This window comes from Mirounga leonina, unplaced genomic scaffold (assembly GCF_011800145.1).
Source record: "Mirounga leonina isolate KUSES-001 unplaced genomic scaffold, KU_Mleo_1.0 Mir_173, whole genome shotgun sequence".
Taxonomy (NCBI): Eukaryota; Metazoa; Chordata; class Mammalia; order Carnivora; family Phocidae; genus Mirounga; species Mirounga leonina.
Window position 1 is genome coordinate 76,056,976 of NW_023270447.1, and position 23,127 is coordinate 76,080,102.

At 49.7% G+C, this 23,127-nt stretch overlaps 1 protein-coding gene across 2 annotated transcripts in view; it reads right to left on the reverse strand.

The window, feature by feature from the left end:
* NCMAP (non-compact myelin associated protein) overlaps positions 1 to 23,127 on the reverse strand; it is a 40,468-nt gene that overhangs the window by 5,809 nt on the left and 11,532 nt on the right. The window contains exons 1-2 of one of the 2 annotated variants that reach the window (XM_035019477.1): positions 4,249 to 4,542; positions 261 to 349 (exon numbers count right to left, since the gene is read on the reverse strand). In XM_035019477.1, coding sequence (XP_034875368.1) covers positions 261 to 342 — 82 coding nt within the window. In that variant the 5' untranslated portion in view covers positions 343 to 349; positions 4,249 to 4,542. Of the gene's footprint in view, positions 1 to 260; positions 350 to 4,248; positions 4,543 to 23,127 lie in introns of those variants that run through there. The other variant, XM_035019478.1, reaches the window with a different exon arrangement.

Genomic DNA, 23,127 nt, shown 5'->3' on the forward strand with positions numbered 1-23,127 from the left:
GGATCATCTGGTTTAGTCCTCACACCATTAAAGTGTGTGATGTTAATAGTTTCATTCATATCCCCAGCTTACAGATGAGGAAACAGACACGAAGCAGTGAGGTGATGTGCTCACGGTCACAGTGGGCATATGGTAGCAGTGAAACTGGGACCCAGGCAGTCTTATCTCTAGAAGCCACGCTCTTGACCTCTACACCAGGAGCTGACCACAGTCCTCGTTCCGCCATCCCTCCCCTGGCCGCCGACCCAAGTTGGCCTTACTCTTGTACAGGAAGTCTTCTTCTCTGGTGGTCACGTTCAAGGAGAAGAAGGTAGTACCCCGCAAAGGGGTGGCTGTGGTCATCTCGATCCTGGCAAGAACAAAGACGAAATTTCATGTAACACCAGAGTGAGCTTTACAATGTCTGTATGATGCCTCTTTTGGTCTTTACTTGGATGACTAGAGAAGAGTCAAGCAGGCGGCTTTTCTTCACGGCAAGTAAATACAGGGCCTTTTGCTATCTACTGTGGAGAATTAAAAATAATGTCTGACGTTTGTAAAGAACTTCCTTGTTGGGCACCTGGGTGGCTCAGTTGGTTAAGCGACTGCCTTCGGCTCAGGTCATGATCCTGGAGTCCCGGGATCGAGTCCCGCATCGGGCTCCCTGCTCGGCAGGGAGTCTGCTTCTCCCTCTGACCCTCCTCCCTCTCATGCTCTCTGTCGCTCATTCTCTCTCTCTCAAATAAATAAATAAAATCTTAAAAAAAACAAAACTTCCTTGTTCACAGCAGTATAAATTAATTCAGCGATATTTATTAAGTTTTTCCTAACTAGGTTTCACCCAGAATGTCTAAACTGATCTCCTAGAAACTGTGTGAGGGAGGCTATGATGGTCGTTTTACTGATGAAACTGAAGTCCCTAACGCCTCATGGAGCCCCGAGTTTGAATTTAACCCAGGACATCCATCTCCCGTGCTGGTGGGACTGTCAGCATCTCACAACGATGCCTGAAATGATGCTTCTGCTTTCAGAAGCTTTACAATCCAACGAGGCAAACGTAAATAAATAAATAAGCAAGCAGATGGAAAATTTATGCTATGAAGCAGTCAGGGACATAAGCCATCCCTGGGCTGTGAAGAACGGTTTCAAGGAAAAGCTAAATTTGCATGGGCCTTGAGGGTTGGACATGGTTTGGGATGGCAGGACAGAGAACAAAGGCCAGGCTGCACAAAGCCCTCAGTGGGACGACAGACCCTGCGTGCTGAGCATCCGCCAGGCACCAGGCTCTGTCATAGGCACCTACACACATCGTATCAGCTCACCCGTTAATCTTCTCAGTCATCACATTTTACTGCTGAGCAAACTGAGGCTCAGAGAGGCTGAGTGAAGGGACAAAAGTCACACAGCAAGGAACACATAGAGCTCGGACCCAAACACAGGCTCTGAGTGCCCAGTATAGCTTCTTTCCCTGACGGGGGCAGGAATCCAAATTCACAAGCCTGCAATCTTACACTTGAGGAGTGAGCCAGGGGGTTCCCGGTTAATACGATGTCACGCCACCAGGAACAAGTATCAAGACCCTCCCCCAAGAAGTATATTCTGAGCGTATGGTAGCATCCACCCTTGCTCTGAACGACAGGCATCAAGAAAAGGAGGGACACCAACGAGGTTTCTCTACTTCAGAACAGTACTTTTATTACAGTTTATAGGCCTGTGAAGGATCGCCGCCAGGAAAAGAATTATCCAGGCCTATTTGTAATGCTAAGAAGACATAGGCTTCATGGTGGTGACTCCATCTTCCGGAGAAGAGATGTCCTATACACCTAACACAATATTTGTACACAATTAAAAAAAAAAAAATTTATATATTTATTTGAGAGAGAGAGAGAGCATGCACAAGCAGGGGGAGGGGTAGAGAGAGAGGGAGAAGCAGACTCCCCACTGAGCAGGAAGCCCGATGTGGGGCTCGATCCCAGGACCCTGAGATTATAACCCGAACCTAAGGCAGGTGCTCAACTGACTGAGCCACCCAGGCACCCAATTTGTTTTCTTTTTAAAATAAGTATTTTTAAATTACAAATAATGATGTAATAAGAGCCCATATACTCAGCACTCAGACTGAACAAATGTTCATGATCGTATTCTCTTCAGTTCTTCTTTATTAAGGAAGAAAAGCAAGAGTCAGTTGAAATCCTTTTTCTACTCTACTTCTACCTCATTTCCTCCATCCCCCGAAGTAACCACTACCTTGGCCGTTAGTGTGTATTCTTTTCATCGAAGTTTTAAAAGGTTTACCACATCTGTATATACCCATAAACACTGGAAGATCATGGTTCTAGATATTTACTAGCCAAATACTAATTGAGCACCTACTAAGTGACTGACGCTGGGCTAGATGCTGGGAACATACTAGTGAAATGCAAGACAGACTCCTTGCCTCCAGAAGCTCACATTCTAGTGAGAGAGAGACAGAGACTGTAGGTTTGATCACAGCATTCTCGGGCTCAAAAAAACAATCACCTCCCAGTGCCCACATTTGAACTGCTGGCAGGGAAAACCCTCCACTGTTTCCAGCCTCTCTTGCCAGCCCCTCTGCTCCTCACGCGAACCCCTGCCAAGCTGCTGTGACAACAGACCACTCCGCCCCCTCCCCCCCCACCCGGCCCCGTCATTCCCGGTCTTTGCTGCCAGTGGCCAGGCTGCCCAGGTCCCCACAGCGGGCGTCTCCTGAGACGTCCCACCTCGGGCCACAGCCCTCCACCGCCCAGCTCCTGATGGAAATGGGTCAGGGCACCTCCACGGGGGGCAGGTCATCTGCACCCAGGCTGGGGGCTCTGGTTGCTGCGGCCTGCCCCACCCCATGGGGGCCTCGGCCTCAGAATGGCCCTCTTTGCCTTCACTTTCTCTGCTCTCCTTTAAGCCATGGGGCCCTGCCTAAAAACCCATAGTTCTTGTCTGTCCCTTCCTCCCGAAGCCCAGATCCTCGGGACTCCCAAGGAGCCGTGTGTGGCTCGGCCTGACCTCCTCATACCGGTCAACCTTTCTTCCTTCCTGACCTCGCTGAACAGGCCCACTGGCCATGTTCCCCTGCCAGCTGCCCCTCCAAAATGAACACATCCTTCAGGATTGGGCCCAGCCGCCCCTGGGAAGGCTCCCCACTGCCCTAGCCAGAGTTAGCCATCGGTCCTCTGCTCCCCCGGCTGCACTCTGCAAAGAAGCATCACCAGAACACGTGTCTCGGAAGCAGTCAACCTTCCATGTCCATTGTCGGGTCCTTGAGGGTAGAGGCTGTTTGGGGTCTTTTTCATATCCTCTTCTACTTCTCCCAGATATAAATTGTCTGCTTTTTCTCACCTTTGCCAGTGGAAGTGCTGAAGCAAATGACTGAACTTCTCCCAGCTTGGTTTGCTCATTTGTAAAATGAGGTAGCTTTTCCCAAGGGAGCTGAGGGTTTGAGGTTAAGTATGGAAAGTGCTCTCAGTGCTCGATAAATGATAGCTCTTAGTATTTTCGTGGGTATTAGCAAATATTTGCTGAACTCGGAGACAGGTGGCTCTGGAGCTCAAAACAAGAAAAAATTCTTTCTATAAAAATAAATTTGGACCCATATGAGAATACGGAATGGAAGTCTCCGCCCAGCCCCTGCCCCTCACTGCTACTCCCAAGGACAGGCACCTGTCCCCCACCGCCCACCATTCCCTACCCCATCATAAAGAGTTTTATGATGCATTTGCCTAAACCTGCTTCTATCCCCACCGATGTCAAGCTGAGAAGACTCACCAATTATGTTTTCTTAAAATTCATTTTAAAAACAGAAAAGAGAGACAAATAGGTAGCCATTGATCCAGGATCACTTAGTGAGAGACGCATGGCATAATTACTGGATAAGCTAAACCCTGCCTGTGGACACATCCTCCGTTGGACCAACATGCACAAAAATGACAGATGCCTCTACCCAAGGGCCCGCTAAGTGCCAAGACCTTTGGCCAGGCATTTTCTTTTTTAACCCATGCTTTGATTTAATTAGCAAATGCCATGTAAAATAGGTTTTCCTCTCCCCTGGATCAGATGAGGACCCCAAGGCTTGGGGCTCTAAAGCTGTCTCTCCCTGCTTACACGGTCTGGAAGATGCAGAGCCGGTCTATGTACCGGGCCCTGCCAACTTCAAAGCCCGCAGGATCCCCACGCGGGCTCCTGACAGGTTACTACGGAAACCTGCATGTGTGCGTGCAAACATACACACATACGCACACACACGCACACACTGACCAGTAATGCAGCTGCCCGAGGCCACCGGGACACAGATTCCTCCGCAGACCCTTCAAGGAGACCTCGTGGGTGCCCAGTTCTGGGTGCAGACCTCCTTTCGGATGGCCCGGCTAGTCCTTCTGAGGGAACAGTGAGTCATCTCAGAGTGTATCTTGCCTTATGTCAGGATCCAAGGCTCTCAATCACATCTCTGTTCCTGCCCCATCAGAGAAGGTGGGAGGGAGGGTGGCGGGACATTGACGGCCAAGGCTGTGGGTGTTTTCATGTGTGGGACCCAGCGGTTCTTGTTAACCAAGTGAGGCCCAGCAGGGGCACTTCAGTATCAAATGTGTCTGGGACCAGGTCTGTGGCCATAGGAAAGCAAGGAGGGTGCAGGGAGGGGAAGAATGGTTTTCACTAACAGAGGTTAATTTAATAATAAAAATATAGTAATAAAAATAGATAAATAATAAATTAAAATAAATCTATAATTATAATAAAATAAATTATAATAATAAATTAATAAAATAAAGTAATAATAATAATAAATTAAATAAAATACGGTGCTCAGTGCTTTATTTATGAAGGCGGTCTCATTCAATCCTCATACCCCCCAGGATAAGGAAGGTACAATCACTGCCCCTTCTACGGATGAAGAAACTGAGGCTCACAGTAGAGAAGCAATCAACTTAAACTCACAAGGCTAACAGGGAGCCATACCAGGATTCGAGCCAGGGTCTGTCCTATCCTGTGGCCCCTTCTCCGCGTATCCTCACTGGACTGCCTCCCGGAGAATGTGCAAGGCACACACGGCCCGGCACCCAGGCCCTGAATCAACGACAGGCTTTGATGAGAAAACCCACACAGGCTGGGGCTCAGCCCCTGCCCCAGCTCCCCGACCGGTCCTATCTGACTGCTCCCCGCCCTCGGCCACACTGTGAACCTCTCTGTCTTTAGCACAGCCTTAATTGCATTTACAGAATCTACAAGGAACTGTTGTTCCCTCGGGTTGTTTACAAATGGTCCTGTGTGGGAGGTCAGTCTGGGACGTGATGGAAGGTCAGGACCATTTACTCTCTGAGTCACTCCTCTCTGCCTATCCCTTGGTCAAGTGTTAGAGCCGTATCTGGAAGATAAACATTGCCAGATCCCACCTGTCCCGAATATCTACCCCCCTTCTCTGCCCCCGTGGTAGCCTCTTTCCCTCTGGCCTGGCCTAAAAGTTCCTCCCTGGATAAGACAATAGATGCCACCAACACTGGCCGACCGCTACTCTGGCCAAATGTAACTCTGAGTAGGTAACCACTACTCAACTGGCCAAATGTAACTCAGAGTAGGTAACCGCTACTCAACTGGCCAAATATAACTCAGAGTAGGTAACCCATGAATGCCCTAGACCCACCAAAACACTGGGATTGATTTCTGCCCACCACCGAAACATGGGAGATTCAGCATGACTTGGTTTCTTCCACAGACATGAACCTCACTACTCCCAAGCAGCCCCTTGAGTTTTGGGGATGTTTTTTCAGAAAATTAACCTTCATGTTGAAACCAAAATATCCTTCCTTATAATTTTCATCCAGTGGTCCTAATTCTCTTGCCACAAAGGTAAATGTGCTACTTCTTATACATGACAATCTGCCAGGTTTAAAAGCACTTCTACGTTAAGAAAGGCGAAACCGAACTTCAGGGATGGAACACGGACTGGGCGGCAGCCATCAGCACATCAATTTTACCTCTCACCAGTAGGTGGCGCCAGCAGCTGGCTACAGTTTATCCCGTTTAACCCAACCAACAAACGGTTGATAAAAGTCCTGTGAACCAACCTGTTAAGGAGTTTTATGCCCTTGAGAACAGCAATGATATGTCCTCTGATTATTTTTTTCCCAAGACAAATATTCCAAGCTCCTTCAAACGATCTTTACAATGATAGTGTCCTTCATGGGTTCCTCATTTCTCTGTGTGTCAATGTCCCCCTTAAATACAGCACCCCAAACTGGACGCATAACTCCAGAGGGGGCCTGAAATGTCCAGGATGACATTTGTCTTGATACTTATCAGACCTAAGCCTGAATTCTAGCTCTGTGACCTTGGTCGACTTTCTTCACCTCGTGGTTTCTGATCTGTGAAACAGGAGTTACGAGCTCCAGAGGGTTGTTGTGAGAATTAGGAGAGGGCGCCTGGGTGGCTCAGTTGGTTAAGCAACTGCCTTCTGCTTAGGTCATGGTCCTGGAGCCCCAGGATCGAGTCCCGCATCGGGTTCCCTGCTCAGCGAGGAGCCTGCTTCTCCCTCTGACCTTCCCCCCTCTCATGCTCTCTGTCTCTCATTCTTGCTCTCTCAAATAAATAAATAAATCTTAAAAAAAAAAAAAAAAGAATTAGGAGATAAAACATGTATATTTAGCCCAGTGGCTGAGCGCGAAGTCTATTGATATTATACTGGATTAATGCAAACAAACAGCTCATTACCCTTACAGGCAGTCTAGCCTACACACCCTATTGATATACTCCCAAACCTTTTCCAGACTTATGCTTGTTTATGGTCAATCAAAGCTCGGAGGTCGGTAAGTGGAAGGGCTTCCTAAACTGCAAAGTGCTTTGGAAATACAAAGCAATGTAACCACATTATGACGGGACAGTATCAGGATCAGCTGCTGCCCAGTAACCAGGTCTCCATTACGCTCTTGTGCAAATGTCATTTTGAACTTAAGTGCAAGACTTTGCATTGGCCCCTGTTAGCCTTGACCTTGGTGGTGTGGGCCCTCAGCACCGAAAGTCTAGCTCCTCCTGGGTGACTCCTGAGAACTCCTGGGGGTGTTGTGACAGAGCACACTGTCTATGAGTTCATGACCCAGCGAGGGCTTTGGGGTCAGGGAGACCCGGGTTTTGATCTCAGCCTCCTCTCTGACCAGTTCTATGAGCCAAGGCACTTTTCCGGCTTCAGTGTTTTTGTTTGTAAGGCAGAGATAATGTCCACTATCTTGTAAGGTTGTGACAAACAGGGAGATACAATTACCTGGCACGGTGCCTGGTGGATGGTGGGTGAGCGGTAAAGGTCAGTTCCTGACCTCTTTTCTCCTTTCTCTTCTGTCCTCAGTCTGTGCTCTCCCTGCTCTCCTTGACCTTGAGCTCCCAGTTTTCCACCTGGTCAAGTGTTGCTGCATTTGGTCAAACTCAAGTATGAACAGGGAGGTCAGAGAATTAGACCATGAAGCTATGTCCCAAGGAGGGGATTTGAAGAGGGATTCCCTAGAACTTCTGGAGGGTTCGACCTTCTCTTCCATTTCCACTGAGGAATAGTAAAACCTCTGCCAGGAAGGCAGGACTGGTATAGAGCATGGGGGGGTTGCTGGATGGAGAGAGGAAGAGCATGCCACAGATTCCTGACTGGGGGTGAGATCCAGGAGACCAGGGTTCCCATTGCCACTGACTGGCCATGTGACTTTGGAAAGTCCTCTCCCTTCTCTGGACCTTGGTTTTCCTGTCTATAAAATGGTCCAGTTTGGGACTGATCACTAAGGGGCTTTCAAATCTGTAGTTCTATTGCACTGCACTCATTCATGGCTTAACTTAAGAATCAGTGTTTTCCAAAAGCTCATCCTTCCTTGCAGATACTGACTCTGGGGACATTAGGAGAGGGAAGACAGCATGTGCAGTTTAGACTGGAAGGCAGGAATCCTTCCTCAAAGGCAGCTGGGGCTGGACCAAACCAGGGAGAACTCCACAAAGGGGATTTGACTTGGCAGCAACATTATATGGGACTCTTAGGAACTAACCTTCAAACATTCTGTTGGCTACGTAGTGACCCGAGTTGGCCTGAATCCTAAATGGCCACCACCTATACTCTCCATTCCTGTTGGGTTTCACATGATCTCCCCAACCCCATCTGCCCCGTCTGCATGACTTTGTCCCACTGTGTGTCACGCTCCCAAAGGTGGAGTCTGAATTGGCTTAATGCTCCCCTGAACTTGGGGCCATACACAATTACACACTGAATACGTATTCCTTATGGTTGGTTCCTGGAAATCAGGAAGTACATTTCTTGTTTCATGTATTTGTCCATTCTTTTATCCTCCCATCCATTCCTGTACCCACCCACCCATCTACTGTACGCACATCCATCCTTCTGTTCTTCTGTCCATTTTCCCTGTCACTCAACCAGAGCCCACCATGTGCACAGCACTAAGAGGATTCAGAGACCATGGGGACCACGTCCCTAGAGCTCAGACACTGAGGATGAGAATGGAATTGTTTCCTTTTTTAACAAGATTTTATTTATTTATTTGGGAGAGAGAGTGAGAGCGAACATGCGTGGGGGAAGGGGGAGAGGGAGAAGCAGACTCCCCGCTAAAGCAGGGAGCCCGATGTGGGGCTCAATCCCAGGACCCTGGGATCATGACCTGAGCTGAAGGCAGACGCTGAATCGACTGAGCCACCCAGGCACCCCTGGAATTGTTTGCTTTAAGAATCTTTTCTCCAGGGCGCCTGGGTGGCTCAGTTGGTTAAGCGACTGCCTTCGGCTCAGGTCATGATCCTGGAGTCCCTGGATCGAGTCCCGCATCAGGCTCCCTGCTTGGCGGGGAGTCTGCTTCTCCCTCTGACCCTCCCCCCTCTCATGTGCTCTCTCTCATTCTCTCTCTCTCAAATAAATAAATAAAATCTTAAAAAAAAAAAAAAAAAGAATCTTTCCTCCAGTCAATACTGAGTGGGGATCACAGCCCCCCATGCCTAGCCCAGCCCTAATCACTGAGGGGCCTGATCATTATCATACTGAAGTCCTACGGAAAAAACAGTGGCCTTTGGATCTGGAAGCCCAGGTTTCAGACCCACCACATCAAGTCTTATTGACCCACCCTGTCAAATTCTGGCTTGAACATCCTTTATTTCTGATTTTTGTGGCCCACACTCTCAAGAAAGCTGCCCCCAAAGAGCTTCCAAACAAGACCTGCAAGTCTGATAAGTTCCATGTACTAAGAGTTATAAATAGAAATCCCATATGAAAGTGGTCACAAGGCAGATTTGTACCTAGTACCAAAAGGGCCGCACAGGCTGTGCCAGGGGTCAGCAGGAGGGAGACCTGTGGGCGTTGTGGCAGGGACCGACCGCGAGCTGGAATGTGACCCGCGGCTTCCATCCACCCTGGGTCTTGGGGTGCAAGCCAACGGCCAGTTCCCAAGAGTCCTCAGACTCTACCCGAGCCCTCATGTAAGCCTCCACGTGTCCCACTGGCCTCAAAGGGGAGAAGGCTTAAAAGGTTAAAAAGTTGATGCCCCTAAGGGAATAGGCCAGAGGGAAATAATGCCCCCCTTGACATGCTAGTCGGGGCAGGGAGCGAACGACTATTTAAGGAGATGCTGACAAAGCGCCAGGCACTGGGCTTCTACACGTTTCCTCATTTAATCAACACAACAAGGCAGGTCTTTTTATATCCACTTTGCCAACAGGAAACAGGCTCAGAGAGGTCAAGTGATTTGCCCAAAGTCTCACAGCAAGGGAGTGCAGGAGCTGAGTCTCAAACTCAGACCTTCTACCTTGGAACTGCCCGTGGCTGCCAAGCCTCCCAGGGGGTAAAGAATATTCCTGGGGACACTCTCAAGGGTCAGCGGCCCTGCTGGGCCAGGACTGTGCTCACCCTCCTTTCTCCTTGTTGGTATTGTGAGCCCAAGAGGTACGACAAGCCTCCAGGGGGTGGCAGTGTTCCTCAGCAATGGCTCCGTTCACATTTGATAATTCTGTGTTGTGGGGGCCACCCTGTGCCTTGCAGGACCCCTGGCCTCTACCCACGAGCTGCCAGCGCACCCCCACGCTGTGATAACCAAAAATGTCTCTAGACTTGCCACGTGTCCTCTGGGAGGCAAATCGCCCCAGGCTGAGAACCACTGGAGGAGAGCTAGAGGCCTGTCCCTCGACAGTTCCCTATCCTTTCTATCCCAGAAAGTCTGGACAACAAAGAAAATGTCCAGTCTGTACTTACCTCTGTGGACAGAAGATCAGCAGGGACGGTGACAGTGACCACAAACATGACCACGGCCCACCCATCCCATGCTTGCTGAGTACCCTGCTACCATGCTGAGTCCTTCGTGTGTGTTTCCTCACGTATGTTACTCTATTTTCCCGAGGAGGGAAGTGAGGCTCAGGGAGGTTAGGTAACTGGCCCGTGGTCTCAGTGTTCATATATGGCAGAGCTAGGAGGAGTTCATTTCCTAGGGCTGCTGTAATGAATTAGCACACAGAGTGCCTTAAAACAACACGAATTAATTTTCTCATAGTTCAGAGGTCAGAAGTCTAAAATCAGTCTCACTGGGCTAAAATGGAGGTGTTGGCAGGGCCGTGTTCCTTTTTCAGCCTCTAGAAGAGAATCTGTTTCCTTGTCCGTTCTAGCTCGGGCAGGTCACCGGCATTCCTTGGCCGGTGGCCCCATCTTCTACCTTGACCTTCAAGCTCACTGTGTAGCATCTTCCTGTATCTCTGTCTCTGACCTCTGCTTCCATCATGACGCCTCCTTCTCTCTGGCTCTCTTGCCTCCCTCTTCTAAGGATTTTGTGATTACACTGGCTGTACCCGGGTAATCCAGGATCATCTCCCCATCTCATAACCCTTAATTTAATCACACCTGCAAACTCCTCTTTGCCATGTAAGGGAACAGGGTCCCAGGTTTTGGGGATTAGGATGTGGATACCGCTGGGGGCCATCAGCCTCACACATAGGATTTAGATCCTCATCTCTCTGACCCCAAGGTTTGTACTCAATCCACTTCTGTCTCCCCCACCGTGCCTGAAGAGACACATCCTGCACCGTGGGGGACGCAGAGGTGGATCACATACCCAGGGAGCGGTGAGCACCAGCACGCATCGGGAGGGGGCATGGGAGAAGTGCTGTGAGAGGAGCAGAGAAAGAGTCCCGGAGACCCTGGGCCAGCTAGCTGGGGCACAGGTGTGGGTGTGGGCTTGGGGGCGGGCCTGACTCCCCCCACTGCCGCACAAGCTGATTTCCTGTAAGCCTCAGCACCTACCACCAACCGAAGCTTCAAATACATCCGTCTGCAGTCCATCTGTCCCGAAGGGCCACCCCAGCCCAGCCCCCGCCCATCTGTGTGATTTATTAGTTAACTCTCAATTTTCCCTTTCCAAATCTCCTCCCTGCCAGGGGCTTAGAAAGTCTTCAGTCTTATAAATGCTCTTCCCGGGGCGCCTGGGTGGCTCAGTTGGGCATCCGCCTTTGGCTCAGGTCATGATCCTGGGACCCTGGGATCGAGCCCCACATCGAGTTCCCTGCTCAGCAGGGAGTCTGCTTCTCCCTCTCCATTTGTCCCTCCCCCCATTTCTGCTCTCTCTCTCTCTCTCTAGCTCTCTCCCTCTCTAAATAAATAAATCTTAAAAAAAAAAAAAAAAAAAGAATGCTGGCCCTGCCCTGCTCTGCTGTGTGAGGATGCTCTCAGCTGTCCGGCCCCTCCTAGGCCCCCCAGTCCCTTCACAGAATAGAGAAACCACACTGAGTGCGTTAGCAAGTCTCTCTCTTCCCAGACAGGCAGAGCCTTTGACTTCTTCCACCAGATCTCAGGCTCAGCAGTGACCTAGGGATGGTTTCTCCAGGTTCCTGGGCATGACAAATCTCCTGACCCATAGGAAAACAACAGGTAAAAGGACAAATTCAGCTTTGCATCATCCCGGGAGAAACAAAGTTTGGGAACTATTTTTTTAATTAATTTATTTATTTTAGAGAGAGAGAGATTGTGGGCATGAGCAGGAGGAGGGGCAGAGGGAGAGGGAAAGAATCTCAAGTTGATTTCATGCTGAGCCGATGTGGGGCTTGATCTCATGACCCTGAGATCATGACCTGAGCTGAAATCAAGAGTGGGGTGCTCAACTGACTGAGCCACCTAGGCACCCCCAGAACTATTTTTATGTTTTAAAAGCTGCAGTTGGGGGGGCACCTGGCTGACTCCTTCGGTGGGCCCTGCAACTCTTGATGTTGGGGTAGTGAGTTCGAGTCCCACACTGGGTGTAGAGATTACTTAAAAAAATAAAATCTTTAAAACCAAAACTTCAGAGGGGCTTTGGGTTACACACAGCAGATGGAGGGACAACAAGCATTCATTTCTGCATCTTCCCCAAATCCCCGCGGATGACAGTAAAGGAATCAAGGTGTATAAATCCTCACGGCCAAAGGGAAAGGAGAGAAGAAACCACACTGGAGAGAGGCCAATCCAGGTTTGAAAGCTGGACACGCTGATGGTTTTGTGTAACTTTGCAGCCTGGAAAAGGCTGATGCCCAAACCTGCAGACTGGGGGGAAACCCATAAAAGTGGATCTCGCTGAGGAAGCTCAGGAAAGCTCATGAATAGGTGGCAACAGATGCCCCCAAAAGTCAGGTGCCACGTGGGGCTGAAAAAAGGAAGATGCAAGTTCATAAGAGGAGCAGCTCAGCTGCAGCCCCGCCAGCCCCCCACCTTGTCCTCCCTGCAATAGGCCTCCTCTGTCCTGCATGATCTGGTAAGTCCGCCCCTACAGAGAGTGAATCAGGAGGTTTACCTGCACTGCCCAACATGATAGCCACATGCAGCCACCTACATTGAAAGGAAAACTAAATTTAAAAAAATTACAGTTCAGTGCCTTAGTCCCACCAGCCACATTTCAAATGCTGACTATTCACTGTGCCTCGTGGCCCCGTATCGGTCAGCGCAGGTCTAGAATGTGTCCAGCATAGAGTTATATGCGGGAGCACTGCTCTAGACCCTGGCCAACCAAAATGTGGCCCTTGGGTCAGCAGCGCTGGCAGCTCTGAGGACCTTGTTAGGAATGCAGAATCTCGGGCCACATCAGGAATACGAAACAAGAATCTGCACATGAATCAGCCTTGTACAAGATCCCTAGGTGATTCAGTGCACATCGGACTTAGGGACTCAGAGCTCTGAGAGAAACCTAGCACTGGTGGGCGTTAATTCCTGGCTGAGAAGGGGGCTGAGGGAAAGTTTAAATCATGAAGTGTGGGGCTCACCCAGTCCCCTTAGCTCCTTGGGCCAGAACTCAGATAGGCAGGCTTAACCTCCAAGCAAGAAATTAGAGAGGGGCTGGGGAGACTGACCAGCCAAAGAGAATAGACTACAGATAATGATGGAAGTTACAGGATCCTCCATGGAATGACCAGGTTCCTGCCAATCAGCCAGTGAGGTTACTAGTTGACAAGCCCACCCCCACACCCAGAGCTCCTCAGGAAAATTTTTATTTTAAAATAAGCTTTTTAGCAGTGCCAGGGTGGCTCAGTCAGTTAGGCTTCTGCCTTCAGCTCAGGTCATGATCTTGGGGTCCTGGGATTGAGCCCCACATCCAGCTCCTTGCTCAGCGGGGACCCTGCTTCTCCCTCTCTCTCTGTCCCTCCCCACCGACTCACGCACGTGCTCTCGCTCTCTCTCTCAAATACATAAAATCTTTAAAAAAAGTAAATGAGCTTTTTAGCGCCTTACTCTTAAGCAAAAAGATGGCCCAGGGTCAATATTCCAAGGGCCTCAAACATGACGAACAGACAACAAACAAAACAAATGAACAGCTGGAGGCGTTTAAAACAAACGGACAATACGAAGGGCAGAAGAAAATATCCTTGTTCTCAAAGAGATAAGACACTGCATCTATAAAACAAGAACAGGGTGCTATAAGAAAAGAATATTCTGAAAACGGGAAAGGGTGCCAAGAAATTAAAAAAAAAAAAAAAAAGCCCGACAAAATAAAAACTTCAATAGAAGCATTGGAAGATGAGAAAATCTCTCATAAAGTGGAACAAAAAAGATAAAGTAGGTCAGAACAGATTGCTCCAGGAGGTCCAACATCCTATTAATAAGAATTCCAGAAATGATTAAAAAGAGAAAATCGAGAGAAGGGAATTATCAAAGAATTCCTGAAAATTTCCCACGAGTTTGCAGAATGAGAGGACCCTCTGAGTCCCCAGAACAATGAGTAAAGAAGACCCACAATAGGGCTCACCGTTATGCCTTTTCAGAACACAGGGCATAAAGAAAATATCTCATACATGTCCGTGGATTTTTTTTTTTTTAATTTTTTTTTTTTTTTAAGATTTTATTTATTTATTTTTCAGAGACAGAGAGAGAGAGAGAGAAGCGGAGGGAGAAGCAGGCTCCCAAGGAGCAGGGAGCCCGATGCGGGACTCGATCCCAGGACCCTGGGATCATGACCTGAGTCGAAGGCAGACGCTTAACCATCTGAGCCACCCAGGCGCCCGTATTTTTTTTTTTTTTTAATAAGGTCAAATACAAATAACAGGACCCACAATCAGATGAAATGAGAATCTGACAGCAGCAGGACTAGGAGCTCTGAGACAACTCTCCAAAGTTCTGAGGGAAAATAATTTCCAGCCTAGAAGCGTACAGCAAGCCGAGCTAAATACTGAGTGGAGAGGTAGAAGAACGTTTTCTGACATGTGAAGCTTCAAAACAAAAGTCCCCCGCATCCCAGACACCTTTCCCTGGGAAGCTCGTGGAGGACAGGCCCGCCTAAGGTGGAAAAACAGACTAGGCATGGAAGGACTAGGGGATCTGGGGCCCCGGGGGGAACCCCGGGGAGGCGGGAGCCCTGCAGCAGCTGGGGGTCACAGTCTGACTCGGGGGAGGACAGAGGTGCAGGGAGATTCTGCCAGCCAGAAAAAGGGAAATTGGCAGCTTTTCTGATGCGTTGGTCCAAACTGAAAGGAGATCTACTCTTCCCTGGAAGAGTTTGGGAATGAATTTATGATAGAATAGTAAGCTTCCCCAAAGGGCTTAAGGAACCAAATGCCTCCCTTTACCCACCCCCCTCAATTTCTCATTCCCCCCTCCTCAGCCCCTGTGGTGGTCCTGGGAGGCAACTCCTTGTGGTCACAGGACTCTGTGGAAGCCAGTCTGAAAACTACTGAGTCCACAGCCCTCTCCTTACACATGGGGAAACTGAGGGCCAGCGAGGCCCCCTGGGGGCATGGAGAGAAGAAGGTTCATTGGTAGTTAATTTGGTACATTTTCGAGAACTCCTTGTTGTGCATTTGAAACAAGATCCACGACAACAATAATAAGAGCCAAACCAAAGCTAGAGGAACTGGGCTGGTGGGCTATGGGGGAGACCCCACCCAGTCCTCACACTGCCCTCAGCTCCGCTCTCAGCCACCTGGTGCTGCACAGACCCGGGTTCCTGAGCTGCTTCTAACAGCCGTCCATTAGGGCACGAACACGTAGATGAAACTGAGTTTTGTACCCCATGGACAAGGCAACTGTAAACTTCTGGGGAAAAAAAGTGGGGGTGGGAGTGCAGGGCAAAAACCAAACCTAAATGGGCACCAGCAATCTCCCTGGAACCAGGTGCTCTGCCCCCCAGTGCTCTTGGGAGGCTCATCATTGTCTGGAAGAACCAAGGCCAGCATCCTCTTACAGACTCCGGTAATCAGTGTTTGGTCCTGTAATCGGGTTCTGTCCCTAATACCAACCTTTCAGTGGTCTTGCTTTTGATTCTCTGCCTCTCCCTCTGCCTTCTCCAAGCACTCGGCTGACCTAAGAGTGTAATGAATGAGTTTATGATGTGGTGTCTGCACTTGCACAGGAAATTCTAAGAAACCTAATACTTACTCTGTACTTTTAACATGTGACTTTCTTGCCTGGTCTGCGGATTTCCCCATCTTGGCTATTTAACAGAGACACGACCAGGGCTCTGACAGGGAGGCCTGAGTAGCAGGTAAGAACCCTGGGCTGGAAGTTAGGAGTACTTCTGCTACTTACTTGCTGTGTGACCTTGGGCAAGTCGTTTGTTCTGTCTGGACTTTGGCTTGTTCTCCTGCAAAATGCACAACTGGGATCCAGTGACCTCCTTCTCACGCGCCTTCCATCTTGTGACTCGCCCAGCCACCCAGTTTGGTTCAGGACATGGCCCCTTGTCCTCCCCATCTCTTGCTGGCCTCCCACACCCTCCATTCCAGAGGGAACACCCCTGCCCTTTCCTGCCCAACCCTGGGCCTGGCAGGCACTGGCCTGCAGAGAGGACAGGAGGTGGGGAAACCACCCCAGCCGTTCAAGCCGCCCGCGGTGAGAGCTGGCCCGGGGCCAGTCACAATAGGCCTGGAGCTACAGAGGGGCATTTGTCTGGGGGACCCATGGTTCCTTTTAAACCTTCCCTCTGCCTCTGCCTCTCTTTGCTCCCCACCCTCTGAGGTGGCAGGACCAGCCCCTACCTTTGTTAGGAGGTGGGCCTAAGCGTCCCCCTCTGCAGGCTGGGAAAATGGTTAGAAGAAAGGAGGCGAGAAGGGCAGGAGAGCCATACACGTCGGCAGGGGGGCCGAGGTGAGTGGTCGCAGGGGGCCGTAGGGAGCATTTAGGAGGAGAGGGCTAGTCCCTGACTCCCTCACTGACTAGACAAGCCACGGAGAACAAACCACTTCCTTCTCCGCTCCAGGCCTCAGTTCCCTCAGCTTTAAAAAGGTAATGATTGTCCCACCTTCAACGCCGCCGTGAGGACCAAATTAAATAAAAGGAGGAATTTGCAAATTGTGTGTTGTAATAAAGGAAAGCATTTGGACTCAGATGGACCCCAGCTCAAATCCCATCTCAGTCACCTCTAAACTCACAGTCGTGGGCGACTTATTTACCCTCCTTGAGTCTTGTTTTCCCCATCTGAGGAAGCCAAGGTATGTGGGCAGCGGATCAGATTGTAACGCTTGAACAAGAACTGACAGAAAGTGCCCTGCCCAGCAAAAGCATCTGAGTGAATGAAGAATTGGTCAGGGCCTCATCGTGGCTTTTGTGCCCCACGCCCCAGTAAATTTTCATGGGCTCTAAATATTTTATTTTTTTCCTGATGTGAAAAAAATTGTAAGAAAAAATGTGAAGAAATATGATGTGATGTAAGAAAAAAATGGAAAACATTTTCTTCCTCTCTAGAAGTTGATTTTCTTCCTCCCCTCCCCCCCCAATTTCAAAGAAGTTAAACTATTTTGGGGGCCCTTAAGAGTTTCGTGAGCCCGTGTCTGCCGTGTCCAGTGGGGAAGCCAGCCCTGGTCCTGCTTCCGGATTCTCTCACGGTTGGCCTGTCTCGGGCGCCACCTCAAAGGCCTGAGGGCCCCCAGTGTCATCTCTGAAGAATTGCCCATGGAACTCAGAGTCCTAGAACACCGACACCACCCCGCCCCTGTCTTTGCCAGACCCCCTGGCTTCAGTGCTAGGTGAGCCCTGTCCTGAGACTGACAGCCTGGGAGAATCCAGGGCCCTGGGTGTGTGAGCTGGGCCTGGCTCCCAAGGAGCTGGGGTGGGGGACAGTGGACACTTAGCAGGCGGTCATTATGTTCCCGTTCCTCCTCTGTGCCTACCACTGTGCTTGGGCCTTTGTGTTCACAACCTCCTCTAATCCTCATTGCACACTTTCTTCTTTATGCCCAAGGAAACTGAGGCTCAGAGAGATCCAGTAACCCACCCAAAGTCACAGAGCTACCGAAGCAGGGGTGGGACTTGGTGTTCTGCTTCCCAAACCAGCGGCCTCCCAGCCCCCAGGAGCCTCCTAGCATCCAGCACTCCAGCCCCAGAGTTGGAGGGAACGTGGAGACAAAAAGGAAAAGACTTTTAGGGTGTGCAGAATGTGCAAGGCAGTGTGAGTCCGGGGTCCAAAGAAATAGAAAAATGAGCAGGAAGGGTGGAAGGGGTGTGCAGGGGCCCCCCGCATACTCCTGGGGTGCTGAGCGGCATGGGGCAGAGAGCGAGTGTGTGAGCGTGGGCCTCCATGGGCCAGTGTGTCCCCGGGCGGCCCCGAGGGAGCTAGGCCAGGTGGGGCTGTTGCTAAACACGCTAAGAGGTGCTTCATTTCCTTGCCCAGCTGCCCAGAGCCCCACCTGTTTACCCACGAATTACAGCAGATGTCACGCTCAGCCAAAGCCTGCCTGGTTCAGAGACCACTGACGGCCTCAGGAAGGAGGGGCGCAGAGTCACAGAAGGAGCGGCTATTTGGGGGTGGGGGCCTCAGGCTCTGGAGTTCACCAACAGGGTGACTCCTAGTTGGGGAGAGCGCCCCATCTCCACCCCAGTCATCCCACAGCCAGGTGGAGGGAGACATGCCCTGAGTGTGACTCTCCACTCGCAGAGGAGTGGACGGAACGGGCCTCTCCACTCTCACAGGCCATCAGCTGCACGGCCACCTGAGAGAGCTTGGGAGCAACAAACCTGACCCTGCTCTCCTCTGCCTGGCCCTTCAGCAGCCTCTCATCAGCCAAGAGGAATCAAGTCCAAACTCCCTAGCAGGTTCACTGCCCGGCAGCCTTTAGACATGTGCTTTCCAGTATGGTGGCCACGGATCACTGTACCTGCTGAGTCCCAGAAACGGAGCTGCTGTGACCTGAGATGTGCTGTGCCCGTAAAATACCCATGGGATCTCGAAGACTGAATACAAAATAAAGGAACTGAAAGTATCTTGTTAGTAATGTTTTAACACTGATTACCTGTTTGAGAATATTGGGGATATATTGGGTTCAATAAAATATATTCTCAAAGTGTATTTAACCCGTTTCTTTTTCTTTTTACTTTTATTTATTTAATTTTGTTTTAGAGAGGGCAAGAGAGAGAGAGAGAATCTTTTTTTTTTAATTCTTTTTAAAAAATTTTTAAAAAGATTTATTTATTTGACAGAGAGAGAGACACACAGCAAGAGAGGGAACACAAGCAGGGGGAGTGGGAGAGGGAGAAGCAGGCTTCCCGCGGAGCAGGGAGCCCGACGTAGGGCTCGAGCCCAGGACCCTGGGACCACGACCCGAGCCGAAGGCAGATGCTTAACGACTGAGCCACCCAGGTGCCCTGAGAGAGAGAGAATCTTAAGCAGGCTCCATGCCCAGCGCAGAGCCTGACGCAGGGCTCAATCTCATGACCCTGAAATCGTGACCCGAGCCAAAACCAAGAGTCTGATGCTTAACCGACTGAGCCACCCAAGCACTTTTTAAAAAGTGGCTCCTAGAACTTTCAAAATGACATGAGTGGCTCACCTAACATTACATTGGACAACACTGATTTACACTCTGTCCTCTCTTCGCGGCCGCTCCTACCACCACTAACTCATTCGTGTGTTTGTGCCTTCGTTCATTCGGGAAATACTCACTCATCGTATGCTGTGTGCTGGAGATGGTGTTAGACAGTGGAGACAAAAAGGAAACAATATAGGCCCGGCACCGGAGCCCACATGGAGCTTACGGACTACACTCCCGAAATGCCAAGCACTCTGTGCTGCGCACGCACATCCCGTCCTCGTGCTTCTCTCTGGGCTGACTTCCTGACCCTGTCTGCCTGGTGAACTCCTACTTATACTTCAAAACCAAACCTTCTAATACATCAGAAACTTATGTCAAACGTTTCCCCCAAAACCCCCACATTGCTACTTCATGAAGCTTGTCCCACTCCGGCCCCTATGCCCCGCTGGAGTTCTAAACTACTATGTGATTATGCAACTTCATTCTTGTGTCAGTTTAAATGTCACCGATCTGTCTAAGGTTTTCCCTTTCCCCCAGCCCCAGGAATTGTCTCACTTACCCTCGTTAATGCTCTTCACCGGCTCAAACTGTCTTGTTTGTGACCCATCCATCTCCCCAGACCCAAAGCTCTGTGAGAACAGGGCACCTGTCTTTCATGCAGAGCTGACTCCCCGTGCCGGGCTGGCACCGTTCTTGGCACCTGGGGAGCACTTAGAGACGAAGATGATGGCATGTGGGCGGTGGTGCAGGATGCTACCACAGAGGCTCTGGCACTGGACGACCAGGGTTCAAATCCTGTGCTCGATTAGCTCTGCAGGCTCCATGCCCTTGCTCGAGCAGCTAACCCCAGCGAGGCTACTGGCCTCGTGAGGGCCCAGGCAGTCTCTTGGTCACAGAAGCTGGTCTCTTCCAGGGTTCCCTATCACAGGAAATGATGCCAGCACCCCCGAAGCTTCCAAAGCCAGAAACTTAAAGAGTTGCTGCTTGTCACCCATCCACCACTTTCATCACCCAGGCCTTTCAGATTGAGCTTCATTTCTTACAAATTTTCTTTCTCGTCTCCCTCCTCCTCCCCATGCCCGCTCAGGCCCAGGCTTGTGTTCTCTTCCCTGGATGCTGTCGTAACTTCCCAACAGGCCCAGCTTGCCTCCCTGGGCCCCTGCAATCCTTCATGATGCAGTCACAGTAATCGCAAAAAACTTCAAGTCTACTCCAAACTAGAACTTACAGAGGTCAACAAGTCTTCTGTACAGTATCCGGATCCTGTAGACTGCTCCACTCTCCTCTCTGTCTGAGCTCAGCCCTATTAGTCTCCCATCCCTGCCACAGGGCCTTTGCATGGGCCGAGCACGCTCTCTTCACCTACTGACATGTCTGATACTTTACCCCAAGATCACTTCAAATCCCTGTGCTGTGCACTCTCACAGCTCCATGTCCCTCTCTCCCCACTGGTTAGTGAGCATCTTCCCTTCAATGGATGGTCGTGTCCCATACCAGACTCAGGTCCATGAGTTCAGGGGCTGTGTCTGTTTGTATTCACCTTTTGAATGCCTTGAAAACTGCTTGGCACACTGTAGGTATGAACACATAGCTGCTGAATGAAATAAACCAGCTAAGTGAATGAGCCCCGGGTGTTCAGTAATTGCTGGCTGAAAGATCATCTGGCTCATGCTTTCCCACCACATGGGGCTGCCACGGTGATGCAGACAAGACACGAAGACACAAGGGGCGCCTGGGTGGCTCAGTCGGTTAAACGACTGCCTTAGGCTTGGGTCATGCTCCCAGGGTCCTGGGATCGAGTCCCACATCAGGCTCCCTGCTCGGCGGAGAGCCTGCTTCTCCCTCTCCCTCTGTCTGCTGCTCTGCCTACTTACGCTCTCTCTCTCTGTTAAATAAATAAATAAATAAATAAATAAATAAATAAATAAATAAATAAATAAATAATAATCTTAAAAAAAAAAAAGACACAAGACAGGCAGTCAATACCATGTAGCTCAGGGAGCCAGTGCTGAGGGGCATGCTGGGGGTGGGGTGGGCAGGCTGCCGGGGGTGGGGGGTGGAGTTTGAGTGGCACCATGTGGTCATTGAATTCTTGGGCTGGGGGGCAGAGTGACCTGGATCTGAATCCCAGGAATATAATAATAGCTTATATTGGTTCTAAGTGCTAGGCTATCTACTAAGTACTTTATGTTTATTTGAATGTCTCATCCACCTGAAATGGAAAGCATATTAGCATTTAAATTTTTTATATATAGAAACTGAAGCCCAAGGAAGGTAAATAGGTTGGCCAAGGTCACCAATTGAGATGGGATGTACCCAGGCAATCTGACTTAGAGTCTGCCCCACATTTTGAGGGTTTGATGTTAATAAGCATTTAATGAGTAATTCCTATGGGCCAAGCATTTTTCTTAAAACTTTACAAGTGTTTATTTGTATAGTTTTTAATTATTTTTTTTAAGATTTTATTTATTTATTTGAGAGAGAGAGAGAGAGCACAAGCAGGGGGAGGGGCAGAGGAAGCAGCAGATTCCCCTGCTGAGCAAGGAGCCTGATGTGGGGCTTGATCCAGGACCCTGGGATCAGGACCTGAGCTGAAGGCAGATGCTTAAGGACTGAGCCACCCAGGCGCCCCATATAGTTTTTATTTTTGTAACTCCTTTCATCCCATAACAACCCTACTGATGTGGATATCATCATCTCTATCTTACCGGTGAAGAAACTGAGGTCCACAGGGGTTAGGTAACTTGCCTGAGATCACATAGCCAACAGAAGTGGTGGAACTGGGTGGAGCCCAGGCAAAACACCCCAGAGTTCATGCTGTCAACCACCACACTTCACTGTTCCTGCTCAACGAATGAGCACTGTCATTATTGTTGTTATTGTATTTTCCTGGGATTTTGCAAGGTGGAGAGGGAGGAGTGACATTCTAGCTGGGAAGAACAGCAAGGGGGTAGGGGTGGGGGTGAGCACATTCAGGAAGGGAAGTGTATAATTTGGTGAGGGGGTAGGACAGTGAGGGTCCCGGTGCAGTGGAGCTGAGTACCTAGGGAAGGCCAGAGTGGACATCAGATGTGAGGGAAGTGCTGGGATTAAGCTTGGAGGACCCTCCTCCACAGGGAGAAGCCAACACTCCTGCTCTCTCAGGAATCCCTGTTAAAGATCCAAGTGAGGGGTCTGAAAACTTGAAGCATCCAAGCCAGACTGACCTGGCTCTGCTGGGTGCCCTTGGGAAAGTTACTTAACCTCTCTGCACCTCCATTCCTTTCTGTAAAATCAAAGTAATAAATGCGATCTCCCCCATAGGGTTGCTGTTTGGGTAAAGAGCCCAAATGTCCATCGACTGATGAATGGATAAAGATGTGTGTGTGTGTGTGTGTGATGGAGTATTACTCGGCCATCAAAAAGAATGAAATCTTGCCATTTGCAATGACGTGGATGAGGCTAGAGTGTATTATGCCAAGTGAAATAAGTCAATCAGAGAAAGACAAATACTATATGATCTCACTCCTATGTGGAATTTAAGAAAGAAAACAGATGAACATACGGGGAAGGGAGAAAAGAAAAAAAGGAGAGAAGGAAACAAGCCATAAGAGACTCTTAATGACAGAGAACAGGCTTGAGGGTTGATGGAGAGATGGGAAGGGGGTGGACTAGGTGGGGGATGGGCATTAAGGGGGGCACTTGTTATGATGAGCACTGGGTGTTGTATGTAAGCGATGAATCACTGAATTCTACTCCAGAAACTAATATTGCACTGTATAGTAACTAAAATTTAAATTAAAAAAGAGAGCGAGAGAGAGAGATCATGACTATAAAGCCTCTGGCGTAGTGTTTGGCCGGAAGCAGCCCTTGAATATATTCACTTCTCTCCCCTCCCCCACCTCCAAGAAGATCTCCCCAAACCCCCAGTCTCACCAGAACCAAGGCTAA